Source organism: Leuresthes tenuis, unplaced genomic scaffold (genome assembly GCF_036924035.1).
Source record: "Leuresthes tenuis unplaced genomic scaffold, fLeuTen1.0.hap1 SCAF_21, whole genome shotgun sequence".
In the NCBI taxonomy this organism is placed as follows: domain Eukaryota; kingdom Metazoa; phylum Chordata; class Actinopteri; order Atheriniformes; family Atherinopsidae; genus Leuresthes; species Leuresthes tenuis.
In genome coordinates this window covers 31,455,816-31,470,361 of record NW_027325375.1, presented here as the reverse complement: position 1 = coordinate 31,470,361, position 14,546 = coordinate 31,455,816, and the positions used below count along the sequence as shown (strand labels likewise).

The window sequence follows — 14,546 nt, the reverse complement described above, 5'->3', positions numbered from 1 at the left end:
TGTTAAGTGTCTCAGGCTGCTGAAACCAGGCAAGAGGAAGGAATCACCATGGAAGGATTTCATGTGACCGACTCCTGAGGCTTTCAGCCAGGTGCTGACCACCTTCACCTGTACTTTATTCCCTCACCAGTGACCAGTTGCTCTCACTGTACATCTCCAGCAGTCCAGGGATTCCTTCCAGTGCTTCTCTCTTGTGTTTTGGCCTTCTTATGAAACAGATTCTAGCTTCTGCTACAGCCCTGTCTGACAGACTTGGCTTTAAGATTCTCACCAACGTTTAACCAAACTCTCTTCAGTCTCCCCTGAGCAGACAGCATCTTCTTCACCATGTGCTCCATCATGTTTGTCCTTTTCCAGGAGTTCCCCAGGACTTCTCCAACCAGCTCCCTGTCGCCCCCATGAGCAACTCAAACCAAGTCGAGGGTTCACACATAGGGATTGTTGGTCAGTGATTGAACTGCAGATTCATTTTAGATCTGGAACATGTGTAAAAATTAGTTTGAAGCCAACAATTCAGCTTTTTTGTTATTCATAAAGTGCCAAATCAAAACAAACGTCATCTCAAGGACCTCCAAAGATACAGTCCAATGCATTGTAATACAATTATAAGTCAATCAAATGGGTGGGGCCTCTGCCGGGGGGTTTGGGGGCACTCGGGCTCCTGGGGCCCGGGTCTGGTACACGGCCCATGTCTGGGCAGCTGGGGCCTGGCGGGGTCGGTGGGCTGTTGCCCCTGGCTCCCGGGGGGCCTCTGCCCTATGCTTATGGGGGCTCTTTTCGGGGAATTCCTCTGCAGTCTTCTGGGTGGATGCCTGGTTGTCCCTGCGGTGGGCTTCCTGGGTTCTGTGCTCTGTGGGGGCTGCTGGTGACCTGGGTCTTCTGGCCCTCTCTGCCTGCGTCTGATTGCTGGGGGGGGGGGTTGTTATCCACAGTTGTGTTGTATGCGATTGCCACTACTTGTGCTTGTTTTTGTTTGTTTTTTCTCTGCTTGTCTGCTTTCAGGTGCTCCTGGTGGCTCTAAGGCTGGATTCCCCACAGAGGCAGTGGATTGTCGTGTTTTGTTTTTACAGGTGTAGAAGCTGGTTTTTCTTTCTATTTTTGTCTGTTTCTTCTTCTTTGCTTTTCCTCTTTCCTTGTCCCTCGGTCCGGTTCGGCTCTATTACATGTAACAAAAATAAATAAATGGGCAGTTGATGGGCATCAACGGGTACTTTACATTCATAAAGCTTTCCTTGGCAAAGCAAATCTGTTTGGCATCAAAGATATTCAGATTACAATTCTGCTGCAGTAAAGCTGGACAGGACAAGGGAAAAATAAAAAATAAATCAGTCAAATCCATAACTTCCAAATTAGTCCAATTTATAGAAGCCATATAAGAAAACGTGCCGAGCTGAGGAAACCAACAGATTGCATTGAAACTTTTCCTCGACATCAGAGATATTATATACTTTGTGTTTATGGGACAACTATAAAGGGACATTTTTCTATACCTGTTTATTAGCGCAGCATCGATTACCGCTGCAGAAGAATAACTGAATAACTGGCTCTACAGCAGCTCCCTGTCTGTCAAAGTGAAGGGAAGTGTGTTGGAAACTGACACTAAAGTCTCAGAATGTAATAAGTCAGGAACAAGAACGTCATCTCATTGGAAATCAGAAGGAAACTTGCGTGTTGAGAGGTTCTTGGTCTGTGTTCGCTGACGTAACGTCCCCAGAGCAGCAGAAGCTCATCAGCTACATTATAAAACATGTCAGCCAACCTCTGCAGGGTGAGGAGGAGGCTTGTGTCACCAGAAGTGAGTATGAGACACTCACAGGCTGCACCCTGTCAGTTTCTGCTGTCATTGCGCTGGAAATATTGTCTGTTTTCTGTCTTTTTCTGCTCACAGGTTTAGCTTCTGTTCCAGTTTACTTTTATGAGCTGTTGACTGTCTCCTTGATGTTCTCAGTTGTGGGAAAGGCTGAATCAATATGATCCTTTAAATGTCTGTTTAACACACACTTCTTTGAAAGTTGAATGATTTTACTCGACTTACAGGATTGACTCAGCTGAGCAGTTTTGATATTAACAGGTGCTCCTCACAGCAGAGGGTTCCTGGTTTGCTGGGGCCTTTCTGTGTGGAGTTTGCATGTTCTCCACTGTCAAAAAGCAGATAATCTGGAAGAACTCTGGAATGTGCATGGTTGTCTGGTGTGCATCGCCTCTCGTCTAGTGACAGCTGGGGTGGTCTCCGGCTGGGATAGGCTCCGGCTGGGATAGGATAGACTCTGGCTGGGATAGGATAGGCTCTGGCTGGGATAGGATAGACTCTGGCTGGGATAGGATAGGCTCTGGCTGGGATAGGATAGGCTCTGGCTGGGATGGGATAGGCTCTGGCTGGGATAGGATAGACTCCGGCTGGGATAGGATAGACTCCGGCTGGGATAGGATAGACTCCGGCTGGGATAGGATAGACTCCGGCTGGGATAGGATAGACTCCGGCTGGGATAGGATAGACTCCGGCTGGGATAGGATAGACTCCGGCTGGGATAGGATAGACTCCGGCTGGGATAGGATAGACTCCGGCTGGGATAGGATAGACTCCGGCTGGGATAGGATAGACTCCGGCTGGGATAGGATAGACTCCGGCTGGGATAGGATAGACTCCGGCTGGGATAGGATAGACTCCGGCTGGGATAGGATAGGCTCCGGCTGGGATAGGATAGGCTCTGGCTGGGATAGGATAGGCTCTGGCTGGGATAGGATAGGCTCTGGCTGGGATAGGATAGGCTCTGGCTGGGATAGGATAGGCTCTGGCTGGGATAGGCTCCGGCTGGGATAGGCTCCGGCTGGGATAGGCTCCGGCTGGGATAGGCTCCGGCTGGGATAGGCTCCGGCTGGGATAGGCTCCGGCTGGGATAGGCTCCGGCTGGGATAGGCTCCGGCTCCACTGCTATCCTGAATTACATTAAGCTGGTTAGAAAATGGATGGATGGAACTTTTTGTGCTGATTTGACCTGAGTCTGTCCTCCCTCTTGCTTTTAGGTGTTGAGATCGCTGCTCTGCATGAAACACTTTAACCTTTTTCACGTGCTTCTTCCACAGTGATGGTGGAAGGATGGTTTTATGCTTTTATTGTTCTTATTCTTTTTGAAAATAGAAATGCAGAACTTTTCATTGAAAAGCGTGTAAACTACAAATGAGAGAGCAACAAAAAATGATGTGAATAAATTAATAAAAGAGTTCTGGAGAGAACACAACTGATACACTGATCTGAACTCTCAAACTTAACGAGTTTGAATCTAAATCAGATCTAATGTGACATTAATAGCAGTGGAAACTAAAACAGGTGTGACTTTAAAAAAGGAAAACTCAGTAGGATGAACGATGTTTTTCTAACTGAGAAGAAATAGAAAACTATCAGGCGTGTGGTTTTGATTTCAGGTGTAAGTTTGACTTTTCTGAACATAAAAATAGATATTTCAGATTGTAAACGGCCCTCCGTCTGCCATTAAGTTCTGACATCACCACGAAACGTGCGCTCCTTTAAACTTCAGCTGAGGTTCAACTTCCATCTTGAAACAGTCAACTTCTCAAACAGGGTTTTGTGTTTGATATGTTTCTGTTTCTGTATTTAGCAGAAGCTTTTACAGATGTGATACAGTCTTTAAAAGCGTAATTAAAGCTTCTCCCCCTCTCTATCTGTCTGTTATTCTTCAAAGCTTGTGATGTTTGAATGATATTAGATTGATATTGAATGATAATTTAAGGGTCAAATCTACAGTCGGAGGGGAGGATCAAGTGCAAACAGCTGCATGAAAGAATTTAGACCCGAGTTATGTTTCTGTTTCTGTATTTATCAGACGCTTTTATCCAAAGCGACTTACAAATGAAGATATAACAGCTATATAAAAAGCTAACAATAAGCTACATAGAAGGAACCCAGGAGTCCGACTCTGTCAGAGGGGACAGAGTAGAGATAGGGTGCAGGCATAGAAGGAAGTGCAGAAAGATAAAGTGCAGAGATAGAGGGGGGAGGGAAGTACAAGGTAAGTGCTGGGATAGGAGATGCTCTCTGAAGAGCTGGGTTTTCAGGAGCTTCTTGAAGATAGACAGGGACGCCCCTGTTCTGGTAGCGCTCGGTAGGTCATTCCACCATCGTGGGACGACACATGAACAGAGTTTGGATTGTCTTAGGCGTGGTGTAGGAGCTGCTAGACGACAATCCTGGGACCAACGGAGGGACCCAGTTGGGACAGAAGCCTTTGCAAGAGCATTCAAGTAGATGGAGCCGTTCCATTAAGCTCTTTGTAGCTAACATCAGGGACTTGGACCTGATATTAACTCCCGTTTGTGTTCTCTCTTTCCACTCTAAGCTTCATCAAACCTCCTGCATGATGAACACAACTTCAGGTACAAGCATGCTGCTCCTGGAGGGGTTAAAGGTCACCCCTCAGTCCTCCATTCCTGCCTTCGTGCTCCTCCTCGTCATCTACGCCTTCACCCTGCTGTCCAACATCAGTCTGGTGATCCTGATCACCTTGGAGAGGAGCCTCCACCAGCCCATGTATCTGCTGTTCTGCAACATGACGGTCAACGATGCGTTTGGAGCCACGACCATCATTCCCCGCTTGCTGAGCGACGTCTTCATTCCGAGTTCAGAGCGTTATATTCGCTACACCAGCTGTGCCATCCAGGCTTTCTGTGCCCACATGCATGCGAGTACCTGTCACACAGTGCTGATGATCATGGCCTTTGACCGCTACGTGGCCATCTGCAAACCGCTCCAGTACTCCGCCATCATGACCAACAGGATGGTGGTGAAGCTGTCGGTGTCGGCCTGGACGGTCTCTCTGCTGCTGGTGCTGATCCTCGTGGGCCTCAGCGTCCGCCTGTCGCGCTGCAGGGGGGTCATCTTCAACCCGTTCTGCGACAACGCCTCGTTATTCAAACTGTCCTGCGAGAGCGTCCTCATCAACAACATCTACGGCCTCGCCTACACGGTGGTGCTGCTGGGCTCCTCCCTCGGCAGCATAACGCTCACATATCTGAGGATCGCCATTGTGTGTCTGAGCGGCCGGAGCAAGATGAACAGCCGGGCTCTGCAGACCTGTGCCACCCACCTGAGTCTGTACGTCATCATGTTTGTGTCAGGCGCCATCATCATCATCCTCCATCGCTTCCCTTCCTTATCAGACCACAGGAAGTTAGCCTCCATCATGTTCCACGTGGTTCCTCCCGCTTTGAACGCCATCATCTACGGGCTGCAAATCAAAGCTGTCAGACAAAGAATTTTCATCATCTTTACCAGGAATATTGTGACTGTTGTGAAGTGATGAAATATAAATGTACAGGCAAGTGAAAAACCATCTACAACTTCTTTAAAGTCCAAGATTTTATATATCATGACCTGAAAATTACAATAATTCTAAGAAAATCATCTGGTCCTCATCAGGTTTTAGAAATTCAGTAAATCCAACCTCAGATTAACAACGACACACAACACTGTGACATTATTTACTGAACTGTTGCTGCTGCCCATCAGTCTGGGAAGGGTTATAAGGCCATTTCCAAACTATCTGGAGTCCATCATTCTACAGAGAGAAAGATTATTCACAAGTGGAAAACATTCAGGACAGCTGTCAATCTTCCCAGGAGTGGACGTCCCAGCAAGTTCACCCCAAGGTGAAGAAGCCCAGAGCTACATCTCAGACTCTACAGGCCTCAGTTAGCATGCTAAAGGTTAAAGGTCACCCCAAGGTGAAAAGGCCCAGAGCTACATCTCAGACTCTACAGGCCTCAGTTAGCATGTTAAAGGTTAAAGGTCACCCCAAGGTGAAAAAGCCCAGAGCTACATCTCAGACTCTACAGGCCTCAGTTAGCATGTTAAAGGTTAAAGGTCACCCCAAGGTGAAAAAGCCCAGAGCTACATCTCAGACTCTACAGGCCTCAGTTAGCATGCTAAAGGTTAAAGGTCACCCCAAGGTGAAAAAGCCCAGAGCTACATCTCAGACTCTACAGGCCTCAGTTAGCATGTTAAAGGTTAAAGGTCACCCCAAGGTGAAAAAGCCCAGAGCTACATCTCAGACTCTACAGGCCTCAGTTAGCAGGTTAAAGATTAAAGGTCACCCCAAGGTGAAAAAGCCCGGAGCTACATCTCAGACTCTCCAGGCCTCAGTTAGCATGCTAAAGGTTAAAGGTCACCCCAAGGTGAAAAAGCCCAGAGCTACATCTCAGACTCTACAGGCCTCAGTTAGCATGTTAAAGGTTAAAGGTCACCCCAAGGTGAAAAAGCCCAGAGCTACATCTCAGACTCTACAGGCCTCAGTTAGCAGGTTAAAGATTAAAGGTCACCCCAAGGTGAAAAAGCCCGGAGCTACATCTCAGACTCTCCAGGCCTCAGTTAGCATGCTAAAGGTTAAAGGTCACCCCAAGGTGAAAAAGCCCAGAGCTACATCTCAGACTCTACAGGCCTCAGTTAGCATATTAAAGGTTAAAGGTCATGACAGCACAGTTAGAAAAAGACTGAACAAGGATGGCTTGTTTGGAAGGGCTGCAGGAGAAAGCCTCTTCTCTCTAAAAAGAACATGGCAGCACAGCTTAGGTTTGCAAAGCTGCATCTGAACAAAGCTCAAGACTTCTGGAACAATGTCCTTTGGACAGACCAGAGCAAAGTGGAGATGTTTGGTCCTAATGCACAGCAGCACGTTTGGAGGAAACCAAACACAGCAGATCAGCACAAACACCTCATACCAGCTGTCAAGCACGGTGGTGGAGGGCTGATGATCTGGCTGCAGGATCAGGGGTTCACTTAGTTTCTCACTCACTGCTTCTGTGTTTTGTCTCAGTTTTTGTTCCATAAATGATGACTCAGTGTGTGTAGTGTTATCTGAGGAGTTTTAACACCTGCTGAGGAGCAGCTAAGATTTTTTTGTCCTTTGTTTCATACGAGCAAATAAAAGGCTATTTGTTGTTTTCATACACTTAAATGTGACATTTCATATATATCATGTTCATATCTCAAAGATGGAATTCAATCCTTATGAAAGTCAAGTTTATTTGTGGTATATTTCATGTACAGAACTATTCAAAGTGCTTTATATAAAATAAAAGCGTTGCAGAAGGGAGCAGAAAAAGCATTAAAAATATGTAAAAATATATGAAGAGAAACAAATAAAACAATTAAAATGAATAAAAACAAGCAACAGTCTGGATAAGTTCAAAGATATCCTGCAGATTTCATGCAGAGACACATGAGAAAAGAAATGTTTTTAACCTGGATTTAAAAACATTTGGTGGCAGTTTAATCTCCTTAATTTAGCATCTCAGCTAAATGCTGCTTCTCCAGGTTTAATCTGGACTCTGGACCGGACCAGCTGACCCGAGTCCTTGGATCTCAGAGCTCTGCTGGGTTTATATTCTCTGAACATATCACAGACGTATTTTGGGCCGAAACCGTTCTGGGATTTGTAAAAAGATTTGTTTCGCTGTGAAAAGAAGCAGCCGAGAAATAAACTTCTTCATTAGCTGTCCTGTGAGCTGAGTTTAGCTTTCAGTCATGGTGAATAAAGCCTCATTTCAGTGGGTGGCGAGGAGATGAAGGCTCTCAGGGGTGTGCTGCTGCAGCTCATCGAAGGTGTTGGACTGCAGCAGGAGCCCAGCAGCAGAGGTTCCCTCACTGATCAGACCACAACAAGATGGCGGCCATCTTGTTCCTCCTTCTCTGAACTCTGCTGTCTGCGGACTGCAAAGCGGTCCGAGAAAAAGTCCTCACCCTGTTTTCAAGGAGAAAATGACCAAGAAGCCACTCAGGTTCTCTCTGACACCCACGTTTTGTAGGTCGTAAATAAACGATTTCCTTCAAAATCCAATATATTTCTTATTATCATTATTTATGATGAAATGATGCAACTTTATTAATCTCTTTTTTCCCTTTTTTATTGTAAAAAATAAACATAACATCCAGTTTTATCCTTTTTCTCTGCACATCGTCCTCCCAGCTGAAGGTTTGGCATCACATTAATCTTGCACAGGGTCTTTATGTGCACGTGAGGTCTCATACGTGCACCTTTCTCATGTTATCTGAGAGTCTTCTAATCATGAATGTATCTGCTTTTTACTCAGATATCACTCATTTTCTTTTGTCTGTATTTTATAAACTACTATTTGAAAAACTCACTTGTTCTGATGATAATTAATTAATAAGCCTTTTTATTCCAAAGTATCACAGTCTTCGGCTTCCTCCCACCACCCAAAAACATGCACGGTCGACCGATTGCTCCCTTGAACGTAGGTCAACTCTGTGCTTCTTAATAAAGATATTTATGCATCAACTCATTTTATTATTGTCATTATCACTCATTATGAAGCTGTAGAAGCTAACTGATTCTTTTTTACAGCTGTGTTTGAGATGATTTTTTAGCAGAATTAGCTGCAGAAGCTAACTGGTTCTTCTTTAAAGCCGTGTTTGAGATGATTTTTCAGCAGAATTAGCTGCAGAAGCTAACTGGTTCTTCTTTAAAGCTGTGTTTGAGATGATTTTTTAGCAGAATTAGCTGCAGAAGCTAACTGGTTCTTCTTTAAAGCTGTGTTTGAGATGATTTTTTAGCAGAATTAGCTGCAGAAGCTAACTGGTTCTTTTTTAAAGCCGTGTTTGAGATGATTTTTCAGCAGAATTAGCTGCAGAAGCTAACTGGCTCTTCTTTAAAGCTGTGTTTGAGATGATTTTTTAGCAGAATTAGCTGCAGAAGCTAACTGGTTCTTTTTAAAAAGTGTGCTAGAGATGGTTTTTTTAGCAGAATTAGCTGCAGAAGCTAACTGGTTCTTCTTTAAAGCTGTATTTGAGATAATATTTTTTAGCAGAATTAGCTGCAGAAGCTAACTGGTTCTTCTTTAAAGCTGTATTTGAAATGATTTTTTAGCAGAATTAGCTGCAGAAGCTAACTGGCTCTTTTTTAAACTTGTGTTTGAGATGATTTTTTAGCAGAATTAGCTGCAGAAGCTAACTGGTTCTTTTTTAAAGCCGTGTTTGAGATGATTTTTCAGCAGAATTTGCTGCAGAAGCTAACTGGTTCTTCTTTAAAGCCGTGTTTGAGATGATTTTTCAGCAGAATTAGCTGCAGAAGCTAACTGGCTCTTTTATAAACTTGTGTTTGAGATGATTTTTTAGCAGAATTAGCTGCAGAAGCTAACTGGCTCTTTTTTAAACTTGTGTTTGAGATGATTTTTTAGCAGAATTAGCTGCAGAAGCTAACTGGCTCTTTTTTAAACTTGTGTTTGAGATGATTTTTTAGCAGAATTAGCTGCAGAAGCTAACTGGCTCTTTTTTAAACTTGTGTTTGAGATGATTTTTTAGCAGAATTAGCTGCAGAAGCTAACTGGTTCTTCTTTAAAGCTGTGTTTGAGATGATTTTTTAGCAGAATTAGCTGCAGAAGCTAACTGGTTCTTTTTTAAAGCCGTGTTTGAGATGATTTTTCAGCAGAATTAGCTGCAGAAGCTAACTGGCTCTTCTTTAAAGCTGTGTTTGAGATGATTTTTTAGCAGAATTAGCTGCAGAAGCTAACTGGTTCTTTTTAAAAAGTGTGCTAGAGATGGTTTTTTTAGCAGAATTAGCTGCAGAAGCTAACTGGTTCTTCTTTAAAGCTGTATTTGAGATAATATTTTTTAGCAGAATTAGCTGCAGAAGCTAACTGGTTCTTCTTTAAAGCTGTATTTGAAATGATTTTTTAGCAGAATTAGCTGCAGAAGCTAACTGGCTCTTTTTTAAACTTGTGTTTGAGATGATTTTTTAGCAGAATTAGCTGCAGAAGCTAACTGGTTCTTTTTTAAAGCCGTGTTTGAGATGATTTTTCAGCAGAATTTGCTGCAGAAGCTAACTGGTTCTTCTTTAAAGCCGTGTTTGAGATGATTTTTCAGCAGAATTAGCTGCAGAAGCTAACTGGCTCTTTTATAAACTTGTGTTTGAGATGATTTTTTAGCAGAATTAGCTGCAGAAGCTAACTGGCTCTTTTTTAAACTTGTGTTTGAGATGATTTTTTAGCAGAATTAGCTGCAGAAGCTAACTGGCTCTTTTTTAAACTTGTGTTTGAGATGATTTTTTAGCAGAATTAGCTGCAGAAGCTAACTGGTTCTTCTTTAAAGCTGTGTTTGAGGAGAAAGATGAAGTATACATGACGTTAATCTTAAAGACTGAATTACAGCCGCTGGTGAAGCGACTTGCAGAACCACTGAAGCTGCAGAGGTGCTACATTCAGCAGGTGTGAAGCCTTTATGGGAAACATGGGAGGACCCAGATGCAGCTCTTCGGATTCATAAAAAGGTTTATTCACAAAACAGGGAGCAAGAACAAAAAGCGCGGCAGAGCCGGATTCAAAAATATTTAAACGGTGAATTAACAAGATTGTGAAACAAAACAAGACCATGAAAAAAAACAAGGCTATGGAATAAATACTATGACTATGATTAAATTAATAAGGCTATGAGGCAGGAACACAGCCTTATCTTCAGTGACTGAGGTTGGTGAGGATTCTGCAGTGAATGAAAGGAAACCAGGAGACTAAATACTGAGGAGGAGTGATCAGTGAATGCGGTGCAGCTGTGAACAATGAAGCAGGTGAAGTGAGTGAAACTAGGTGGCAAAACATGACCAGAACAGAACCTGAAAACAAGACTATTAAAACATAAACTGTGACACAGTGAAGCGACTTTCAGAACCACTGAAGCTGCAGAGGTGCTACATTCAGCAGGAGTGAAGCCTTTATGGGAAACATGCGCTTTAGAAGCTCCACTTTGAATGTTTTCTGCTGCCAGCTCCAGGCCTGTGACTCCTGAATGACTCGATTATGTGCAACAGTTTCAGTCACGCCACCTGAGTTCAACACACACTATGAGAACCGTTTATTCACTTCTGGGTACATTCAGTCAATAATCTGACGGCGTCTTTTTGGAACATCACATCAGGGTTGAGGCAACAAAATGACTTGGATCAGAAAATGATGATGATGATTGGGCTGAAACACATTAAACCAGTGTTTCTCAATTCCAGTCCTCATGACCCACCGCCCTGCATGTTTCCGATGTTTCCCTCCTCCACCACACCTGATTCAAATGAATGGCTCCTTATCAGGCCACTGCTGAGCTTAATGACCAGCTGATCATTATTGAGAAACATTGCATTAAACAAACCAAAAAGCAGAGTCAATAATCTGACGGCGTCTTTTTGGAACACTTCTGTCACATCAGGGTTGAGGCAACAAAATGACTTTTATTAGATTAGATTGGGCTGAAACACATTAAACAAACCAAAAAGCACATTCCAGGGCCTGAAGCTTTAGTTTCATTCCTGCGTCACATCACTTTGCTCATGGTGCAGCTCAGTGTTGTTACATCCCTCAGCTGCAGGGGGAGCTACAGAGCAAAGAATTCTCCGGGGGTAACTTTAACGGACGCCATTTTAAACCTTCACCCATGACCCGTGTTCCTTGGATGTAATTATGAACCCGTGGGGTCATCTTTGGGGGAGGACTCGGGTGCAGCTGTGGAAAATTCATACACCTTTATGAAAAGCAGGACAAACAGATGAAAGGCAGATTCACAGATTTAAAAAGGTCATTTCGAGCGTCGGACAGTCGGTCAGTTCACGGCAGCAGGTCTGAACCTGCTCAAAGTCCTGCTGATGGCCTCCTGCAGCTCCCTGTTCCTCAGACTGTAGATCATCGGGTTCAGAAAGGGAGTCAGAGCGGAGTACAGCACGGACACGATGATGCGCACCTGGGAACAGAAATGAGTCAAAGAGACTCATAAAGAAGCTTCATATTCTCCTCCACAGAAGACTGAAAGAGACTCAAAGCGAAGGGATGAGTTTCCCCTTTGTTTGATCTGTTTGAGCTCACTTCGCAGTTCTTGTGAATAATCTTTCTCTCTGTAGAATGATGGACTCCAGATAGTCTGGAAATGGCCTTATAACCCTTCCCAGACTGATGGGCAGCAGCAGCTGCTTCTCTGAGATCATTGCTGGTGTCTTTCCTCCTTGGCATCTTGTTAAACTGATAGAACTCCTGCTTTTATAGAGCTGCTCACACTGACTGATGAGCAGTTAATCAGAGCATTGATCAGTTAATCAGAGCATTGATCAGCAGCTCCTGGCTGCTACTTACCCTCTTAGTTCCTGTGGAAGCAGTGAGGGTTCACTTAGTTTTTCACAGACAGAAACAGAAGTGGGCCGAGGATTGATCCCTGTGGACCACCACAGAGAGAGACTTAAAAACTTTCCGTTTCTTAATGCGTGTCGTTGGTTTATTCTTCTGCCATCCAATCATTTTTGAGTAAACCCAAAGATCCAGTCTGAAAGTTCGGTTCACTTAGTTTTTCACACTAACTTTATTTATTAAAATGGTGGAAAAAGTGTTTGGACTGGATTAAGCAGTTTAAGAGAATTAACTGTTCTGTTGGCCTCTCAGTTACGTCATTTTTCATGTAAAATACACCATATATTCACAGTTTTATGCATCTTTCGGTACTTTTGGGATTTTTCGTTGCTGCAGTGAATCTTTCTGGATAAAATCTTAATTTTTCACACACTGCGGTTATACTTTGCTCATTATAAAACCTGGTGTAATTATCTTTAATTGATTTCTTTTTCACTTTCTTTCACACAAGACTTTAATTTCAGTACCTAAACTCTGACCGAGGCGGACCTTCGGACCTGTTCAATAAACCTCAGGCTAACTAATGCTAAACTGGGTTCACATACCTCTGGGGAAAAGTTTCCCACCCGGTAGGAGATGTACACGAAGGAAGCGGCGCTGTAAGAGATGGACACCACGGTCAGATGAGCAGCACACGTCCCGAAGGCCTTCAGCCTCTGAGCAACACTTTTCCTGGAAATGGACACAGCGATTAGGACGTAGGAGGTGAGGATGAGGACTCCTGTGGTCAGCAGTGACACCAGAGCTAAGGAAAGTGATACGATGTTATCCACAGAGGTGTCGGCGCACGCCAGCCGCCTTACAGACGATGGGTCGCACCAGCCGTGTCGGACCACGTTCAGGCCACAGTAGGGTCGCTGCAGGGCGATGACGGTGGCAGGCGTGGTGCACAGCGCCCCGAACGCCCAGGCTCCCGCAACAAGGAGCATCCGGGTGGGCCGGGTCATGATGGCGGTGTACCGCAGAGGGTTGCAGATCGCCATGTAGCGGTCATACGCCATCACCGTCAAGATCCCACGGCCGGTAACAGAGAGCTGAATGAAGAAGTGCATCTGGAGGAAGCAGCCTGGGACGGAGATGGTTAATCTGTCTGTGAGGAAGCCGGCCAGCATGTTGGGGATGGTGGTGGTGGTGTAGACCATGTCCACGAAGGCCAGGTTGTGGAGGAAGAAGTACATGGGAGACGTGAGCTTTGGATCGGAGCGCGTCTGCACCAAGAAGACAGAGACAGAGACACCAGTCATGACATGTTTCCCACACCGAGACCAAAGGAAGACAAAACTGTCGGCTCTGCTTTGTACCACAAAAATGATCATGCTGTTTCCTCCCAGGATGGCGATGTAAATCAGTAACAGGAGGACAAACAGGATCATCCTCTTCTCACCGAGGCTGGCCAGGCCCTGGATGATGAAGAACGTAACGCCATCAGGCTCCAAGGAGCTGCTGTTCGATCTGTGATTGGTCCAAAAGGGCAGGTCCGACTCTGGAGAAGAGAAGCAAAGAAGCCGATTATCATCCAACGAGCATCACCTTGGACAGTTCAAGGATTTCTAATGGTGCTGGCCTGTTGTTTGTCACTTCCGGTTTTATTTTGAAGTGTTTGTTATTCTCCAAATCAGCATAAATGAGGCCCTGGAGCTTGTGGCTCTGTTCCTGTTTGTTATCAGACTCTGATTAACGGCGTTCGACCTACAGGATGCTCAACTTTGGTCCTTCCTTTGTTCCTGGTGCAGAACGTCCTCCCCTCACAGAACTGCAGATTTTTCCCTTTATTTCCACTGTTACGGGGTAAGAATAAAGTGTCCCGGGCTGAGGAAATGCAACAAGGAGAACTGATGCTAAAGAGTTATTTATTTAGAAAGGAACAGTTTCAAAGAAGAAAACCACAATCCTAACGGAACCGGTTCAGGAGCCTAAATGATTAACAGAACCAAAACAAAACGCACTTCCAATGAAAGAGTTTCACTCACAGAGCATCTATCTATCTATCTATACATCTGTCTATACATCTATACATATATCTATCTATCTATCTATCTATACATCTGTCTATCCATCTGTCTATACATCTATCTATACATCTATCTATACATCTATCTATACATCTGTCTATACATCTGTCTATACATCTGTCTATACATCTGTCTATACATCTGTCTATACATCTGTGTATACATCTATACATCTATCTATACATCTGTGTATACATCTATACATCTGTGTATACATCTATCTATACATCTATCTATACATCTGTCTATACATCTGTCTATACATCTGTCTATACATCTGTCTATACATCTGTCTATACATCTGTCTATACATCTATACATCTGTCTATCCATCTGTCTATACATCTG

General features: G+C 44.2%; 2 protein-coding genes across 2 annotated transcripts; one reads left to right on the top strand and one right to left on the bottom strand.

Moving 5' to 3' along the window:
- Nucleotides 1-4,373: 4,373 nt before the first annotated feature.
- LOC140279337 (olfactory receptor 4E1-like) lies at nucleotides 4,374-5,315 on the top strand. The gene has a single exon (XM_072374453.1). The coding sequence runs from the start codon at nucleotides 4,374-4,376 to the stop codon at nucleotides 5,313-5,315; it is 942 nt and encodes a 313-aa protein (XP_072230554.1).
- Nucleotides 5,316-7,557: 2,242 nt separating this feature from the next.
- On the bottom strand, nucleotides 7,558-14,163 carry or6at1 (odorant receptor, family 6, subfamily AT, member 1). Its single transcript, XM_072374451.1, has 9 exons — nucleotides 14,157-14,163; nucleotides 13,876-13,995; nucleotides 13,488-13,669; nucleotides 12,732-13,394; nucleotides 11,621-11,749; nucleotides 11,479-11,533; nucleotides 11,331-11,386; nucleotides 7,668-7,754; nucleotides 7,558-7,623 (listed from the first exon to the last, which is right to left on the bottom strand). Exons 1-9 carry the CDS (start codon nucleotides 14,161-14,163, stop codon nucleotides 7,558-7,560), a joined length of 1,365 nt encoding a protein of 454 aa, XP_072230552.1.
- Between the last annotated feature and the right edge of the window lie 383 nt (nucleotides 14,164-14,546).

Bases quoted from the DNA above. Each gene is read 5' to 3' on its own strand.
- LOC140279337 (XM_072374453.1), top strand. From the start codon at position 4,374: ATGATGAACACAACTTCAGGTACAAGCATGCTGCTCCTGGAGGGGTTA.
- or6at1 (XM_072374451.1), bottom strand. The intron at 13,670-13,875 runs GTCGAACGCCGT...TCTCTTCTCCAG, and splicing joins CAAAGTTGAGCATCCTGTAG to AGTCGGACCTGCCCTTTTGG. The intron at 11,534-11,620 runs GTGAACTGACCG...CTTTTCATAAAG, and splicing joins GCAGGTTCAGACCTGCTGCC to GTGTATGAATTTTCCACAGC.